Below are 20233 nucleotides of genomic sequence, written 5' to 3' on the forward strand. Positions count from 1 at the left end.
TCTTTGTAAAATGTATGTACCAGTTTGGATTAATGAAGAGTATCGGTGCCGTATGAATGGAGAGTATCGGTGCCGTATGAACCACGAACTGTATGAGCTGTATGACGATGTTAGCATAGTTGAACGTATTAAAATACAATGGTTGCGCTGGCTAGGTCATGTTGTCAGAATGGATGAAGAAGCTCCAGCGAAGAAGACTTTTGAAGGCTATCACGATGGAAAACACAAACCATGAAGGCCAAAAGACCGATAGAAAGATCAAGTAAAGCAAATTTGGCAGAGTTATCTTGCATCTGAAGCCTGAAAAGGGCTCGAGTAAAGGAGAGTCGTGCAGACCTATATCCCTTCTCTTGCCAGTAGCTTGAGGGACTTCTCCTATCGAATCCAGTTGGAGACATTTGCATCAGCATGGGTTCCAAGTACTTTGCACGCTATGACTATATATATTGGGTTGCCCAAAAAGTAATTGCGGATTTTTTAAAAGAAAGTAAATGAATTTTTAATAAAACTTAGAATGAACTTTAATCAAATATACTGTTTTACACTTTTTTTCTAAAGCAAGCTAAAAGTAACAGCTGATAACTGACAGAAGAAAGAATGCAATTACACAGTCACAAGCTGTGAAAAAATTTGTCAACGCCGACTATATGAAAAATCTGCAATTACTTTTTGGGCAACCCAATATAATAAACGTGTTTTAAATCAGGTCAGGTTATGCGATAAGACGATGCCCTTAACCCTTGACCTCTCGAAAGCCTTTGATACGGCCATTCATGCCACGCTTTTTGGCTTTTTCGCTAACACATTCCTACGGCCGAGCTTATAACCATGTCGGGCGTCCATTTATTGTAGACAACAAAAATTCTGGCCAAGAAGACCACAACTAATTTGGCCCAAATAAGATCCGATGTGTGCAGCAAACTAAATTCTTATCGTTCGATGCCACCTATTTGCATGTCCATCGAAATGAACTAATCTAACTGCAGTCACTGTGGACCACTCCAATTGAAGCGGCCCGATTCCTAAATCTAGGGACCATACCTGGGACAGTATAATAAATATTACAGCGATCAGGGTTACAACAACACGTAACCTATTGGCAGACCATCACTATACTTCAAACTAAGCTTTGCCTATTTCACATACTGAACTAATATCGGGAACTAAATAAGCTTTGATTTTTTGAGGGTTTCAGAGTAAACCTTATTACCATCGAAGTGATTCCCAGAGAGTATGTGTCAAGAGGTCCACGAGGTTTAGGTTTTTTACTATACCTATTATACATTTCTTATTTGCTATTCACATAACGCCCCCCTCGATAAAATATTAAAACTCAATGTCCTTACGCTGTGAAGTGCTGCAAAATATGGCGGCATTCATTGACGTCCTTTCCAATATGTAATGACAACAACTATAAAATCAAGGCAAAAAATTCTATTCTATATGCCATCTTTGCCCGTACTACAATGGGGTTAATGGAAATTTCATGTTTTTCTCTGCACTAGAATTACTGCTCGAGCGGAAAAAAGTCATGCAATCCTTGTTAAGTTAGTCCTTTTTCCAAACACATACTCACTCGTATTTATGATCCTTTTTTTTTTTTTTCATTTTCATTAAATTGCATTTCTTTATTGATTCGCCAGATTGAAAAATGATGAAAACGAAGAAAGGAATTTCCTCATCGAGTGCTGTGTAGTAGTAATGTGATAACAAGTGGGTTGGGTTTTTTTCGTTTCGCCCAAGCCTAACCAACCAATCTCAGCTAGTGTGGAACTAGGCATAGCCAATTTTTTCGTGGGAAGTGGGTAAAGTGGAGCTTGAATTATTTGGTTTCCATGGCATGAAATGACTTTGTCAATTTGGTTTTTTGTTTTTCGATAAACATTTGGCATATTTCTAGCAATTGGGGTTTTTTTCTTTTGTGAAAGTTTAGTGCAGGAGTTGGCATCATTAAGTGGGGGGTGGAGGCTTGTGTTTGCCAAATTTGTTTTTTTTTTTTTTTTGCAAAAAAGATATCAAAAAGTGACTGTAAGCAGAATGACATATTGGATGTATGTTTGACAAATTCTCGAACAGGGACTCATCAAGAAAATGGGCATGGGATAGCTGTTACCACCGCACAGGCCGGAACATTGATGTCTGATCAGTGTAGTGTGCATTGCTATCACGAGAAGCTTAGCTGCAAGCTAACGGGCGCCCCCACAGGTTGCGGATAGTGGAATGCCCCATACGGAGTAGCAGCAACGGCAGTCGCGGACAACCAGCAGGTATCGAGCGGAGAGTCTCAGTGTTTATTGTTCTCACGAAAAGTTTAGCTGCGAGCTACCGGGCGCGTCCACAGGCTTCGGATAGTGGAATGCCCCATACGGAGTAGGTGGACAATCAGCGGTATCGAGCGGAGAGTCTCAGTGAAAGGTCGGGCGGCACCGGCTCTTGCACAAATACTATGTGCCCATGATGCTCGATATGACAAGGCGGGTAATTGGCGCCTTTTAATAACCAATGGCCACCCTGTTCCCGTGGCGATCGGTCCTTTGGACCGGAACGAGCTTGCTCACCTACAGGAGTTTGACGAGGACCCCCAACTCCACATGAATATGTGGTTACAACAACCAGAAAATGGGATAAATTCCTGTTTATTTTGCCATATATTGGGTTGCCCAAAAAGTAATTGCGGATTTTTCATATAGTCGGCGTTGACAATTTTTTTCACAGCTTGTGACTCTGTAATTGCACTCTTTCTTCTGTCAGTTATCAGCTGTTACTTTTAGCTTGCTTTAGAAAAAAAGTGTAAAAAAAGTATATTTGATTAAAGTTCATTCTAAGTTTTATTAAAAATGCATTTACTTTCTTTTAAAAAATCCGCAATTACTTTATGGGCAACCCTATAGTTTAATTTCATTAAAATGTTTCATGGGATCGAAATTTTTGTTCGTTGGAAAAGGTTTTCAAGTGAATTTCAATACAAATTGAACAAAATATTTTTTTTTTTCAAAAAAAAGGACAACAATTTTCCTAAACACTTTCGGCAAGGAGTTTGTGGTTCGCCCCGGTAGCCGGGTTGGTAGTGTGCTTGGGTTATCAGTGCAGGGGTCGTGGGTTCGATTCCCGCCAGAAGCCTTGGTCTGTCGCAACTGTGGTATCACAATGGATTAAAAATTGTCTAAGTGAGTCTGTAAAGGACTGCCACTCTTACCTAACCTAACCTTGCGGTTCTTTGTTCCACTCCCGATTTTGTCACATATGCCAGTTGCACTTGCCAAGGACTTGTAAAGGTGTCAAATGTGACACCAGCTATTTTGGAATAGTTGCTAGCCCTAATCATTACGCCATGGACTCGCACATTCAGCTGCAATCCCATGGCGAAACAAAGCTGGTCTCATTTGTACAACAACCACAAATCTGCCATCTTGTCATCAAACCGATCGGCGTTTTTCCCAACACACACAAAATATTTTGTGTACGTGTGTGTGTATATGTGTGCCTACATGAGCAAAGAATATGCGAGAAAGAAAACAACAAAGAGAATGAAAAAAAAAATCTGACATCTTAATACCGTTAAACCTGGCCGCCTGTTAAAAGCTGTTCGCGTGAGACTACCTTTTTAAATCTGCCTTGCTACAATCCCATCGCAGCCGGTTGAACCTACCGCATTGACCCGATGAAGAAGAGCTGTCAAACTATCGATAATCGCAATATTCGATATTTCTAATAATAAATATCAATTGTATCGATACTATCGTTCAATCCCATCAGCTATATTTCAAGCGAAAATGAGAAGTAAAAATCAGTAGATCGATTAACATTAGAGCTGGCAAATTATCGATAATCGCCAAATATGCCATGCCAAGTATGATCCGCATCGGTATATAAAAAGATATGGCCCTCATATATACCGATCTCCGGATTTGAGTTCCTGAGCCCTTAGAAGCATTAATTTTCATCCGATTTGGTTGAAATTTGGAACAAAGACTTGAGTTATGACTTCCAACATCCATGCCAAGTACGATTTGAATCGGTCTACAAACTGATATAGCCCCCATATAAACCGATTCCCGGATTTGACTTCTTCGGCCCTTAGAAGCCTTAATTTTTCATACGATTTGTCTGAAATTTGGAATATAGACGTGAGTTATGACTTCCAACGTCCATGTCAAGTATGAATCGAATCGGTCTACAAACAAATATAGGCCCCATATAAACCGATCCCAGATTTTACTTCTTGAGCCCTTAGAAGCCCCAATTTTCATACGATTTGGCTCAAATGTGCAACAAAGACTTAAGTTATGACTTCAGACTTCCATGCCAAGTACGATACGAATCGGTCTATAAACAGATATAGCCCCCATATATACTGACTGTCTTTCAACATCCACGCCAAGTACGATCCGAATCGGTATATAAACAGATATAGCCCCCATATATACTGATCTCCGGATTTGACTTCTTGAGCCTCAATTTTCATCAGATTTGGCTGAAATTTGGAACATAGAATTGAGTTATGAGTTCCAACATCTATGCCAAGTATGAATCGAATCGGTCTACAAACTGATATAGCCCCCATATAAACCGATCCCCCGATTTGACTTCTTGAGCCCCTAAAAGCCTCAATATTCATCCGATTTGGCTGAAATTTGGAACAAAGACTTGAGTTATGGCTTCCAACATCCATGCCAAGTTTGATACCAATCAGTCTATAAACAGATATAGCCCCCACATAAACCGATTTCTGGATTTGACTTCTTGAGCCCTTGGAAGCCTCGATTTTCATCCGATTTGGCTGAAATTTGGAATAAAGACTTCTGTTATGTCTTTTAACATCCATGACAAGTACGATCCGAACCGGTATATAAACAGATATAGCCCCCATATATACTGATTTCCGGATTTGACTTCTTGAGCCTCAATTTTCATCCAATTTGGCTGAAATTTGGAACAAAGACTTAAGTTATGACTTCCAAATTCCATGCTAAGTACGATCCGAATCGGTCTATAAACAGATGTAGGCCCCACATAAACCGATCCCCGGTGCCGACTTCTTCAGCCCTTAGGAGCCTCAATTTTCATCGGATTTGGGTGAAATTTGGCCCCAAACCCCTATCTCATGACTTACAAAATCCGTTTTATCCGAATCGGTCAATATGGTGATATAGGTCCCCCTAAGTACCGACAACTCTATATGACTTCTTGAGGCCAAAATAATTGAAATATAAACTCAGTTAGTAAGGGTAAATTTTTAGCGAAAGTCATGGTGGTTTTTGCTGTTCCGGAAATTAAAAAACTTCCGGAAACTACTTAATGTCAACAAAACCGATTTTATTTATCTAGCTTTTGTTTTTTTGAAAAATTTAACTTTTTTTGTTTTGTTTTGGTAACCTCTTATTAGTGTGTGTAACCTCTTATCAGTGTGTGTGTTTATAACAACAAAAGCATCTGCGAGGGCAGAGACTGCAAGTGACACCTTAACAAACTTTGTGCGTTATTTGCGTGTCCCAAAAGAGAAATGAAGGACACGGTCTTTGTGAAACTATTTTCATGATTTTATTTGTTGTACATCCATGCAAAAACTTTGATGACTGATGACTCATGTGGTAAAAATATTTTCCCCAAGCGTTCTTTTTAATTACATTGACGTGATAAATTTGCCTTAAACAGAATCTTTGTTTTTTCTCCTCCACCCTCCGTAGTAACTAAATAATAAATCCCCTCAAGCAATCGCCAGAAAATAAATGAAATAAAACTGAGAAACTACAACAAAAAAATCCAACAAAAAGTGTGACACAAATAGTAAGAAATTTGCACAAAAAAAACGACAAAAACGAATCCTTAGAAACTATCAGCTCAGTTTGCTGCTTCAAGAGTGTTTAGGTGTGTGTGCGTGTGTCAGTGAGTGCATATATAATCGCAAAGAGAACTCTTTTCTGGACCAAGCTAGAGAACAACAGCAAAGAAAAAAACAAGAAAGACAAGATGGGCTGCACAACATCCGCTGAAGAACGCGCTGCCATACAACGCTCCAAGCAAATCGAGAAAAATCTCAAAGAGGATGGCATACAGGCGGCAAAGGATATCAAACTCTTGCTACTTGGTAAGTTTTCTAAGTCTACTAAAAATAAGTCTAAATTAAGCCTAATTAAGAAAATATTTTTCTTAAAATGTGAGGCAAAATGTCCTGTTGCATGCAGCATTGGCATTCTGACTCATTTTTAGGATACGGTTTTGCTTTCTTCCCAGAAATGATGGGTTACACCACAATGGGAAACCCTAGAAAACGTCAAATCAGCCAAATAAAAAACTCTCTTGGACAGTTTTTTGGCAAAAAACTTTTTAGTATTTTTTTTATACACTTTAGTAATTTAGCTCCCATATATATCTTTCATCCGATATGGCCTCTTAAGGTTGTAGAAGCCACAATTTTGGTCAGATCTTTGCAAAAAGTTAGCATGAGATGTTTAATGCAACGTCCCAATACGTGTGCAAAATTTCATTAAAATCGGTTCAAATTTCGATATAACTCCCAAATATATCTTTCTTCAGATATGGCCTTTTAAGGCTGTGGTCCTATTCAATATTTCAATGGGTATGCAGTAAAAGTCTGACTAGATTTCAACCTAGGTTCCATGTAGTGAGAGTAGTACGTACTCTCGGTGATGCTATTCCTTACTGTTTTTTATACCCTCCACCACAGGACTGGGGGTAAACTCCTCGAAATATGCGTCTGAGACCCCATGAAGTATATATATTCTTGATCGCCATGTCATTTTAAGTCAATCTGGCCATGTCCGTCCGTCTGTCTGTCCGTCTGTCTGTCGAAAGCACGCTAACTTTCGAAGAAGTAAAGCTAGCCGCTTGAATGAAAGAATAATTCTTATTAGTGTAGGTCGGTTGGGATTGTAAATGGGCCATATCGGTCCATGTTTTGATATAGCTACCATATAAACCGATCTTGGGTCTTGACTTCTTGCGCCTCTAGAGGGCGCAATTCTTATCCGATTTGGCTGAAATTTTGCATTAGGTGTTTTGTTATGATTTCCAACAACTGTGTGAAGTGTGGTTCAAATCGGTCCATAACCTGATATACCTATCTCCAAGGCATATGATAGGGTCTGGCACGGTGCACTTTTATCAAAGTATATCGCTTTTGGTGTCGGTAATAACTTTGTTCGATTTATATCGAGCATTCTCAGATAGATGGGTTCTCATCAGATGAGTAGATGGGTTCTCATCGGATGAGTAGATGGGTTCTCATCAGATGAGTAGATGGGTTCTCATCAGATCTCAAGGCTCTGTCCTCTTCCCTTCCCTTTTTCTTATTTTCATTGACGATCTATTGGGTCAGACTTCGAATCCAGTCTACTCATTTGCCGATGACAGTAGTCTGTGTCATTTATATTCATTCGACCATAGACCCAGTTCTCAAGAAATTTTGGACAGGAGGTGCATTATGGATGAGATGCTCTCCCAGGATTTGTTGGTCATTTCCGAGTGGGGTAGAATGAACAGAGTAGACTTTAACGCACAGAAGAGGAAGTGCTGTTTCTTGTCTCACAAGCGATTCACTGGTCCACTTCAATCGTCGATATTTATAGATATTGAGCAGTCAGATGCTCTTCATGTTCTGGGCATGAAGATACAATGTGATGTCCGGTGTCAAAACACGTATTCGAAGTGTCGAAATAAGCATTCAAGTGTTTGGGCTTTCTTAAGGGGTGCCAGAAATAGTTCACCTCTTCTGATCTTCTCAATATCTATACTATCTACATCAGGCCGAGGATGGAATATAACTTTCATATATGGGCAGGAGCTCCAAAATCATCCTTGGAGCTACTTGACCGGGTTCAACGGAGAGCGATGGTGTTGATTGGGGACAGTAGGATATCCAACTTTATTGCTTCCCTTGAACATCGTCGGCATGTGGGTAGCGTTGTATTGCTCTATCGTTATTTTCATGGCGCGTGTTCCAGGGATATTCGTCTTCTTATCCCTGGCGTTTGGATGTTCACAAGACTTGCCAGGAACTCACACCCGTTTGTAATCGATTGGCCAGTCGACCGGACCATGCATTACCGAGAAAATTAATTTTTCGTCCGAACCTAATGTCTATCCCAGCTAATGTCTATCCCACCGACATTGACGTTCAGAAATTTAGGACTAATATCAATAAACACTACTTCCTCTTTCCCCCCTCCAATCCTTAACTTTCCTAATTGCCAACCCAATGAACTGCATACATATATGGGGGACATCCCCTGCGTGTTGGATTTACTCCTTTCGAAGGAGTAAAGCCAGCCGCTTGAAATTTTGCACAAATACTTTTTATTAGTATAGGTCGGTTGGGATTGTCAAAGGGCCATATCGGTCCAAGTTTTGATATATCTGCCACACAAACCGATCTTGGGTCTTGACTTCTTGAGCCTCTAGAGGGCGCAATTTTCGTCCGATTTGAATGAAATTTTACACGTGGTGTTTTGGTGTCACTTCCAACAACTGTGCTGAGTATGCTTCAAATCGGTCCATGTTTTGATATAGCTGCTATATAAACCGATCTTGGGTCTTGACTTCTTGAACCTCTAGAAAGCACAATTCCTGTCTGATTTGACAGAAATTTTGCACGTAGTATTTTGGTATCACTTCCAACAACTGTGTTAAGTATGATTCAAATCGGTTCATAATCTGGTATAGCTGTCATATAAACCGATCTTGGATCTTGACTTCTTGAGCCAATAGAGCGTGCTACCCTCATCCGATTTGGCTAAAATTTTGTATGAGGTGCTTTGTTATGACTTCCAATAACTGAGCTGAGTATGGCGCAAATCGGAACATAGCCTGATATAGCTGCCATATAAACCGATCTGGGATCTTGACTACTTGAGCCTCTAGAGGGCGCTCAAGTATCATCCGATCCGATTTGGCTGAAATTTTGTACAACGACTTCTCTCATCTTCATCTTCAACATGGGTATCAATAATGGTCTGAATCGGTCTTGAACCCCTTAAGGGCACAGTTTTTACTCAAATTACCTGATTTCTGAAAAAAATAAGTAAAAAAATTTTTTCTGAAAAAAAATTATAAATAATTTTTTCCAAAATAATACAAAAAAAAAATTTTTTTAGAAAATAATTTAAGAATTTTTTACGGAAAAAACTGTAGTTTTTTTTTCAAAAAAAAATTTGTAAGAGAATTTTTCGAAAAAATTTATTGAGAATTTTTTTTATTTCTTGAATTTTTGTTCGAAAAAAAAAAATTACTTAAAAATCAAAAAAAAAAAAATGTAAAAGCGTGCTAAGTTAAAAATTAAAAATAAAATTATTTAATAATTTTTTTCGTAAAAAAATTCGTTAATAAATTTTAAATAAATTCTTCAGAAAAATTTTTCCAAAAAAAATATTCTGAAGAATTTTTTAGGAAAATTATTCTGTAAATTTTTTTGGAAAAAAACTAAATTTTTTTTCTAAAAAAAATTTTAGTAATTTTTTTTAGGAAAATATTTTTTTGTAATTTTTTTCAAAAAAAATTTAATTAATTTTTTTCGAAAAAAAAATCTTCAGTAAAGTTTTTTAATATAAAAAAGTCTTTGGTATATTGGGAGAACCATATTTTGTATAAAAAATTCTACATTCCTAAAAAAGATACAACATTTCCTAATACAAAAGTCCACAGTTTCTCTCATCAATTTGTTTTGAAAATATTTTTATTTCTTCTAAAATCAAATTTGTAGACAGTTGATTAAGTTTATGGATTATTCTCCCTTTCTTTGCAAGTTCAAAGATTTCAAATCCCATATCCAATTACAATAAATACTGCAGTAAAGTGTTTAACAAGACTGTATTAAATAGCGAATCTAAATAAAATTTATAGCGATTTCCAAGACATAAATCTTTATTAACAAACACAAACACAAGCAAAGACCATCAACCCATACACCCATACAACATCACCAAACGACAGCGAGTGTTCCTTTGCACACTAACGCCTAGCCAAAGAAGTGTGAATCCAGGCAGAATGGCAGAACGTTTTATGGAATCCTTTTTATCTGTTCACTCGTTGCCAATACAAGTGCAGGGACTAAGGAAAGCAGAGAAGCCAAAGGATATCAAAAAGACAACAAATAGATTCTTTTTGCCATTTGACACAAGTTGTCATGTAGTCGGTTGCTAGCACCACCACCACATGAACATACATTTTATTGAGCCCACCCAGACTTGTAATATTTATTCCTCATTTCCTGGCAATGATAATGGCAGGCTCTGATGGAGGTGCCTTTGTGGCAGACCAATGTGGTGAATATCCTAACAATCAACAATAACTCATAAAGTGAAGAACAAACAAAAACGGCAAAAATATTGCCATAAAATTCAAATTATGACAGCAAGGCGATAAGGTTTTTTTCTCATTTCAAAATGGAGACCTAATATGTTGAGTTTTTTTTTTTTTTGCCATCGATCGATATAAACATATGATGGCGGTTGGCTTGGCGGTTAGGCTTTACACAGTGGGTTAGGATTAGAAAAAAAAAACAGAAAAAAGTAAAAGAATTTTTATTAAAATATTGACAACTGATAACAGACATTTTTTCAAGTTTGATAAAAGTTTTATCGATAATTTTTGAATTAATCCTTTTTTAATAGAAACAAATAAAAGCGTGCTAACTTCGGCCGGGCCGAATCTCGGGAACCCACCACCATGGATTCTGCTAAAATAGGGGTGCTATATCTTCGGTCTATAACCGAATTGCACCGTACTTTGCGCAGCTGTTGAGAACCATTACAGAACACTACATGGAAAATTTAATCAAAATCGGATAAAAATCGCGGTTTGTAAGGGTTCAAAAAGTGAAATCGGGACGTCGGTTTGTATGGGAGCTATATCATGTATCTGTTTTTGACCTATTTGGACTGTACTTAACACAGTTGTTGGAAGTCACACCAGAACACCACGTACCAAATTTCAGCCAAAATCTGATGAAAATTGATTCGCCAGATTCCTTTTCTACTCCCGCATACTTTTCATTTGATTCCCATATTGTCGTTATCGGTCCACTTTTGATTTTGGGGGTGTTTTTGGGTAACGGTGGAGGGTCCGCCCCCTTCCGTTATCAATAAATTATAAGACCTATTCCTTACCTTTCAATTGAGTCCCATATTGTCATGGTCGTCAAATAAAGTCCTCAAGGGCGGTCCCCCAGGTAATTGGACCCAACTTTTATTATGACTCTCCTATTGAATACCTTTCATTCGAATCCCATATTGTACCGATCGGTTCACTTTTATTTTTGGGTTGTACTATGGTGGTAAGGGGGAGGGTCCGCCCCCTCCCGATATCAAAAAAATTATATAGCCTATGTTTCCTTCCAGACCAACCTACTCAATCTGTAAAAATTTCAAGGTAATCGGTTCAGCCGTTTTTGAGTCTATACGGAACAAACAAACAAACACAAAATTTTTTTCTGTAGAAAATTTTGTCAAAATTGTGTTTCTATAGAAAATTTTGTCAAAATTTTATTTCTATAGAAAATTTTGACAAAAATGTTTTTATAAAAAATGTCAAAATTTTATTTCTATAGAAAATGTTGTCAAAATTTTATTTTTATAGAAAATTTTGTCAAAATTTTATTTCTATAGAAAATTTTGTCAAAATTTTATTTCTATAGAAAATTTTATAAAAATTTTATTTCTATAGAAAATTTTGACAATTTTTTTTAATAAAAAATGTCAAAATTTTATTTTTATAGACAATTTTGACAAATTTTTTTTTTATAGAAAATTTTGACAAAATTTTTTTTTATAGAAAATTTTGACAAATTTTTTTTTATAGAAAATTTTGACAAAAATTTTATTTTATTGAAAATTTAGACAAATTTTTTTTTATAGAAAATTTTGACAACAATTTTATTTTTATAGAAAATTTTGACAAATTTTTTTTTTCTGTAGAAAATTTTGTTAATTTTTTTTCTGTAGAAAATTTTGTTAATTTTTTTTTATAGAAAATTTTGTCAAAATTTTATTTCTATAGAAAATTTTGACAAAAATTTTATTTCTATAGAAAATTTTGACAGAAATTTTATTTCTATAAAAAATTTAGACAATTTTTTTTTTATAGAAAATTTTGACAATTTTTTTTCTGTAGAAAATTTTGTTAAATTTTTTTTATAGAAAATTTTGTCAAAATTTTATTTCTATAGAAAATTTTGTCAGTTTTTTTTTCTATAGAAAATTTTGTCAAAATTTTATTTTTATAGAAAATTTTGACAAAAATTTTATTTCTATAGAAAATTTTGACAACAATTTTATTCTTATAAAAAATGTGAAAATTTTATTTTTAAAGAAAATTTAAACAAAATTTTTATTTCTATAGAAAATTTTGGCAAAATTTTTATTTCTATAGAAAATTTTGGCAAAATTTTTATTTCTATAGAAAATTTTGGCAAAATTTTTATTTTTATAGAAAATTTTGGCAAAATTTTATTTCTATAGAAAATTTTGGCAAAATTTTATTTCTATAGAAAATTTTGTCAAAATTTTATTTCTATAGAAAATTTTGTCAAAATTTTATTTCTATAGAAAATTTTGTAAAAATTTTTTTCTATAAAAAATTTATAAAAATGTTATTTTTATAAAAAAAAAAATTATTTCCTATAGAAAATTTTGTCAACACTTTTATTTCTATAGAAAATTTTGTCAACATTTTTTTCTATAAAAAATTTATAAAAATGTTAATTTTATAAAAAAAAAAAAATTATTTCCTATAGAAAATTTTGTCAACACTGTTATTTCCCATGGGAATTTTGTCAATTTGTTTTTTTTTTTAATTTTTAGATATATATGGAAAATTATGTTTCATCCCACTGTGCCTATGATGACAGGAAAGGTGTCTCCATAATTGTGGGCAGCTTTTCTGTTTCTTTTCCTATGGCTCTGGTTCGGGGGGATTTGCAACAGTGATGATTATGATGATGGTGGCGACTGGTTAATCCATGTGAAAAAATGCTCTTGCTCGTTGCAGTCATTCAAATAATAACCTATTGTTGCTGTTGCCTGGTATTGTCACGATTGCGACAATGACGTGCCAACCATGGTGACGACGATGACTTCAAGTAGACTACAAGTATGTGCTGTTCAAAAAGAAAAAAATGAACAAAAGATCTAAGAAAAATGTTACTGCCATCATGGGTGACAGTTTGTGCTCTCAAAAGCCTCCTTTTCATAGACTCCCATACATTTACTGTTGTAATTTCCAGCAAGTGCAATGTTGCGCTACTCTATGCGGCGCTTCACTTAACTGCAATCCACTTTAGTTCACTTCAGCAGGGTTCAAATGATCCCCTTTCATGTTTTTGGTTTTTGTGCTTTATAGAAAAAGAGGAGGGTAACAACTTGAAGTTAAAGAAAAATTTTTTTATTAACAAAAGTTAAAAAAATACCGAAAATAATAAGAAACTCAAATTTGAAATGCATTTTGAGTACTGCAGAAGAAATATTTTTTATTTATTATTTTGGGAAAATCCAAGTACGGTTTGTCTCCTCAAATAAGGTTTGTCGTCCCAACTAAACCATCTCTTGCTACCCTCGTTTGCTACTATCATACAAAGTCAAAGAATGACAAGAATCCCAACATTGTACTTTAACAAAAAAAAAACTGTTTTTCCATGTACTTGTACTGTAAAAATTCAAATAATTGTTGATTTTTATCTTGTCTTGTCATGCCTTGTCAACGTAGTCGTCATTATCATCGTCATCATAGGTCTTCGCCTGCATGTGATTCTCATTAAACTCCCCATCGTTATGTCTTTAGGCGTAAAAACCAAGAGGTTGTCTTGTTTTGCATGCACTCACTATTGTGTTGTTGTTGTTTTTGCTACTGTTTGGCGCAAGGTCCATGCAGAAGACCGACAGTAAGTAAATGTTGCACACCAACAACACAAGCAAACAATCCGCAATGCCTCAAAACCCCAACTATGACTGTAATAATGATGATGATGAGAGTAGAGCACACCACTTAAAACTGCATCATTGACAACAGCAACAACAATAACAACATTCAAGTGGTTAGTTACTTACGCCAATCGAAGTGTGTGGGAGAGAGTAAGGGTGAATTTGGTTAGACTGCAATAGCGAGAATAATTGTGTGAAACAGTATTGCCACCCTCGTAAATTCGGAGTATTTTGAAATTTCCCATGAGCATTCGATTAGGAAATACGGGCTACTTCTCTCATATCAATGAGTGTTCAATGAGTCCCATTTGAGCATTCGATTAGAGAATAGGGGCTACTTCTCTCATATCAATGAGTCCGAACGGCGTGCCGCATAGCGACACCACTTAATAACATGGCGAAATACCTCCCATATGTAGCCAGCATTAGTAAGAGGATTAGCACTGCTGGAAATGTTTCTGATATTCATGGTCGGGATGAACATCAGAAACATGTTGATGGTCGGGATTTGAACCCAGGCGTTCGACGGTATTCTGAGTATTAATATAAGATAATGCTTGAATTACCGTCAATTTTGGAATAACGGGGGTTGAGGCGATTGTTATCTGCTGTACCAGGACTACAGTTTAATTTCTCATAACATCCATTTTTTTATAACCTCCATCATAGGATGGTGGTATACTAATTTCGTAATACCCTTTTGTAAGACCCAATAAAGTTTGTCCGTCCATGAATCCTTCCGTCCGTCTGTCCGTCCGTCTGTCCGTCAATCCTTCCGTCCCTCCGTCTGTCTGCCGAAAGTGAAGAAGCAAAATTCGAAGAAGTAAAGCTAGGCGCTTGAAATTTCGCACAAATATTAGTGTAGATCGGTTGGGATTGTAAATGGGCCAAATCGGTTCGTGTTTTGAAGTAACTGCCATATAAACCTAGAGGGCGCAATTCTCGTTCGATTTGATTGGAATTTTGCAAATTGTGTTCTGATGTCCCTTCAAACATCTGTGCTTAGTATGGCGCAAACCGGTACATAACCTGATATAGCTGCCAAATAAACCAATCTGGGTTCTTGACTTCTTGAGCCTCTAGAGGGCGCAATTTTCATCCGATTTGGCAGAAATTTTGTACAACGGTTTCTCCCATGACCTTAAACATACGTGTCCAACATGGTCTGAATTGATCTATAGCTTGATACAGCTCCCATATAAACCGATCTCCCGATTTTGTAACTTGAACCCCTACATGGCGTAATTCTTATCCGAATGGACTGAAATGCAACACAATGACCTCTACAATGTTCAGCATTCAATTCATTTATGGTCCGAATCGGACTATAACTTGATATAGCTCCAATACCATAGCAGTTCTTATTAATTATTCTTTGTTTGCCTTAAAAGAGACACCGCGCAAAGAACTCGACAAATGCTATCCATGGTGGAGGGTATATAAGATTCGGCCCGGCCGAACTTAGTACGCTCTTACTTGTTTTATATTTTTACTTTTTATTTTTTTGGTTTTCTTTTATTGGTAGTTTTTAATTTTTTTATTTTATTTCACTTAATTTTATTTTATATTGTTTTTGCTTTGCTTTATTTTATTTCATTAATTTTTATTTATTTTATTTTATTTTATTTTATTTTATTTTATTTTATTTTATTTATTTTATTTATTTTATTTATTTTATTTATTTTATTTATTTATTTATTTATTTTATTTTATATTATTTTATTTTATTACATTTTAATTAATTTTTTGTTAAATTTGATTTTTTTAAAACAGTGGCAACACTGCCTTTGAACACCTCCCCAATCTCCTCATAACAACTGCAAAGCAGCATCGTACAAGAGAAAAACTACTTGGCTTAACACCAATATCCTCGTTGTCGAGAGCAGCATAGCCATCATAATCATGCATCTCATCATGCTCGTCGTCACCACTGCAAAGTATCAGTAATACCACTAGCAGCAGCAGCAGCATAATCCCCATTATGTCTGTGTGTTGTGTTGTGTTATGTTGGGAGAAAAGCTTTGGAGTTTAATGCAACAACAATGGCATTTTAATGGGCTTTCACACTTCATTGAAAGACAGAATTGCAGCAGCCTCAATGCAGCAACAGTAACGGCATATCATACCAACAACATACATACCTTCATACAAAACACAAACATACACATATACACACACATATTTGTGCTTAAATTAAACATCCCTATGTACTTGGATATGCTAGAACAATGCAGCCAAAGAAAAAAACCAACAAAATTCACATAAAGGCAACTTTATGATGTTGTTGGTGTTACTGTTGTGATTTATTTTTAAAGTGGGGTTAAAGTGCTATTGGCGATAAACACAAAATGATGTTGGATGAAAAAAATCATTGCAACAACAAAACAATACCCTGCCCGGGTATATTACAACCTCTACACACACACACATACAGGTTCATTTGTGGTATTTTTGCCCTGCTTTATTAGAGTTTCACATTGCCCACTCTTTTTATTTTTATTTTTCCTGTCAAATTTGCGTTAAATAGAACAATACAAGTTGCTACTTGTTTTGTGCAGCAGGTGAAGTATGTGAACTAAATATGAAAGGAGTGAAAATTGAAAATTGATTTAAAAATTTTATAGAACAATTCATTGAGATTTGGTCAAATGTTTTATTAGGGATTTTTTTTCAAAATTTGGTGAAAATGGTTATTTATTGAACACCCTTGTCAAAGTTACTAATTATAAGAAATTTTTTTTCTAAATTTGCTATTTATTAGAAATATCTCAAAAGCTGCTATGATAGGAAATATGAATTGAAAGGAAATGTTGTCAAAATTTGCCTTTTATAGGAAATTATTTTAACAGTTTGACAAAAGGGCTGAAGAAGAAGTAACGTGGCGTAACAGAAATCATGATACACTAGCCAGTCAAAATGTTATGAATAACAACACACACTTGCTTAACTTTTTTAAGTTATTTGCTATGCTATTCTTTGAATCTATAGGAAATTTTGTCAAAATTTTTTATTATACAAAATTTTGTGAAAATTTGTTTATTTAGGAGATGTTGTCAATGTTGTTTTAATAGGAAATTTTGTCAAATTTGCTTTATATTAGAAAATTTTGTCAAAACCTGTTTTTATAGGATATTTGGTCAAGGTTTGCGTTTTATAGCACCATTTCTCAAAATTTACTTTTTTAAAAATTTTTGGTAATTTTGCTTTTTAAAGGAAAATTTTTAAAATCCTTTTTTTTTATCAAAATTTGCTTTTTATTAGAAAATTTTCTCAAAATTTGCCCTTTTTAGAAATTTTTGTCAAAACTTGCTTTTATAGGAAATTTTGTTAAAATTTGTTTTTAGGCAATGTTGTCAAAATTGTTTTTTATAAAATATTTTCTCAAAATTTGCTTACTTTTGCATATTGTGTCAAAATTTGCCTTTTGTCGGAAATATGTAAATTTTTTTCTTTTATATGAAATCTTTTACACATTTGCTTTTTATAGGAAATTTTGCAAAAATTTACTTTAATTGAAATTTTGCCAAAATTTGCATTTTATAGGAAATTTTGTAAATTTGTTTTTATAGGAAATTTTGTAAATTTGCTTTTTATACGAAATTTTGTGAACATAAGCTTTTTAAAGGAAAATTTATTGCCTTAAAATGTGCTTTTTATAGTAAATTTTGTTTTGGAAATTTTGCTTGTGATGTGGAACTTTGTCAAAATTTCCCAGGCTTTAGGAAATTTCTGTCAAAATTTTCCTGTTTTAAGGACAAATTTGCCAATTTTATTTTTTAATTGTTTTTTTTTTTTTTTTTGTAAAAATTTGGTTTTTTACACAATTTTCTAAAAATTTGCTATTTTGGGATATTATGTCAAAAACTGTTTTTTAAAGGAAATTTTGTTAATATTTGCTTTTTTGGGAAATTTTGCTAAAATTTGATTTTCATTTCAAGAGTTTATATCAAAATTTGTTTTTTATAGGTAATTTTTTCATGATTTGCTTTATGGGAAGTTTTGTCAAAATTTTCCATTTATAGAAAATTTTGTCAAAAAAAAAATTTTTATAGGAAAATTTTCCAATTTAGCTTTTTATAGAAAATTTTGTAAAAATTTGTTTGACACAGAAAATTTTGCAAAATTTGCCTTTTATAGGAAAACTTTTAAATATTTGCTTTTAATAGAAAATTTTTCAAAAATGTTGCTTTAAAAGGAAATTTTGCCAAAATGTTCTTTTTTATGAATTTTTTAAAATTTGCTTTTTATAGAAAATTTTGTGAAATTTGCTTTTTATAGAAAATTTTGGTAAAGTTTGCTTTTTATAGGAAATTTTACCAAAGTTTGCTTTTTATAGGAAATTATGACAAAGTTGTCATTTTATAGGACATTATGTCAAAGTTTGCTTTTTATAGGAAATTTTACCAAAGTTAGCTTTTTATAGAAAATTATGACAAAGTTGTCATTTTGTAGGACATTATGTCAAAGTTTGCTTTTTATAGGAAATTTTACCAAAGTTTGCTTTTTATAGAAAATTTAAAATTGAAATTGAAATTTCCCTTTTTAGGAAATTTTGTTAAAATTTCCCTTTTAGAGGAAATTTTGTTAAAATTTCCCTTTTATAGAAAATTTTGTTAAAATTTCCCTTTTAAAGGAAATTTTGTTAAAATTTCCCTTTTAAAGAAAATTTTGTTAAAATTTCCCTTTTAAAGGAAATTTTGTTAAAATTTCCCTTTTAAAGGAAATTTTGTTAAAATTATGAAATTTTGTTAAAATTAAGAAATTTTGTTAAAATTGGGAAATTTTGTTAAAATTGGGAAATTTTGTTAAAATTGCGAAATTTTGTTAAAATTTTTTATAGAAAATTTTTTCAAAACTTTATTTTTATAGAAAATGTCAAAATTTAATTTTTATAGCAAACTAGCCGCAAACTAGGGTCCGTTGCGCCTTCTGTTGTTCTCTCATACCTTTTATGTGAGATTTATATTGCCACACAGGGACGTAGACTGAGGGTGTCACAAAATGTGCTCTTTTTATTTTATTATGACTTCCAACGTTCATGATAAAAATTGTCCAAATCGGTCAATATTCTGATATAGCTCCCATATAAACCGATTACCCCATTAGTTTTCTACGGCCACTGGAATCTTAAATTTTTCCTTAATTTGACAGAAATTTGGTTTTTACAGTACACATAAGCCCTTCAGCTAAGTCCCGTCATTTCAAGTTTTTTGCCTGTTAAGGCGAGATTATTAAATTTCACAGTTTTTTGTTTGTTTCTCTTTCGAGAAGAGCTTAATAATCGGATTTTGTATTGTCAGTATTTAGAGCTCGCAACATTTCGATTATTGGCTTAGGTGTATCTCCATAGTGACATGGGGAGGATTAATATCCACACCCTCTTTTATATGAAGTTTTATTGAAATTTTGTTTTTTTTTCGGAAATTTTGTCATAATTTTCTATTTTCTTTTTATTACAAATTTTGTTAATTAAACACTCACATCCTTTTCATAACAAAAGTTCCTTTACTATTTAAGTTTTATATAAAGTTTGACATTTACACCACAACGACACATGTCGATAAGTTGTACTGCCAAACAATTCGTGTGAAAAATGCAAAATGCCAATAGAGATGGATAACATCACAACAGCTGTCAAAGGATGAATACCATCACAACATGTGTACAGCTGCTGCCACACGTACGATGCATACAAGAGTAAGAACATGCTGGTAAGCTCTTTAATTGTTGTTCCTTTTGAAATTGGAATAACTGCAATTATATGCATACCGAGAAATTTTTAATAACGAGTTGGGTTGAAGACTTATTTAAACTCTTTATTAAAGTCAAACTGGGTTGAAAGAGCGAGCGAGAGAGAGAGAGAGAAGTAACAGTAAATGTAAATGATGAGGTTTTAAAAAGAAAAACTTAATTCTACATGACAAGTTGAATGAAATTACAACTAAATGCATAATTTGTAATGCAATAAAAAAATGCTCATTATTAACATATCTGTGGAAATATGACAAAACCACATAACACGAGTTTATGGGATGAAACGTCCCCCAATCACTTGGTCTCAGAATTGGTTATCAAATTCGTTTTCTGATCTCAAATACTTTTCATTTGAGCCACATATTGCCATGGTCGGTAAATTTTTACCCACTCTTTGGGGACGTTTTGGGGAAGGGGCGGTGCCCCAAATACGTGGTCCCACATTTGGATATCACATTCGTATTCTACTCCCAAATACCTTTATTTGAGATGGGGTAGACCCCTAGAAAGTGGGTTCCGAAAGTGGGTATCAATTTCGTGCTCTACTC

At 34.1% G+C, this 20233-nt stretch overlaps 1 protein-coding gene across 2 annotated transcripts in view; it reads left to right on the top strand.

The window, feature by feature from the left end:
• LOC106084632 (G protein alpha o subunit) overlaps nucleotides 1-20233 on the top strand; it is a 162934-nt gene that overhangs the window by 7775 nt on the left and 134926 nt on the right. For both annotated transcript variants that reach the window (XM_013248468.2, XM_013248470.2), the window contains exon 2: nucleotides 5688-6088. In XM_013248468.2, the coding sequence (XP_013103922.1) occupies nucleotides 5971-6088 (118 nt within the window). In that variant the 5' untranslated portion in view covers nucleotides 5688-5970. The remainder of the gene's footprint in view (nucleotides 1-5687; nucleotides 6089-20233) is intronic.

Source organism: Stomoxys calcitrans, chromosome 5, assembly GCF_963082655.1.
Source record: "Stomoxys calcitrans chromosome 5, idStoCalc2.1, whole genome shotgun sequence".
Classification (NCBI taxonomy): domain Eukaryota; kingdom Metazoa; phylum Arthropoda; class Insecta; order Diptera; family Muscidae; genus Stomoxys; species Stomoxys calcitrans.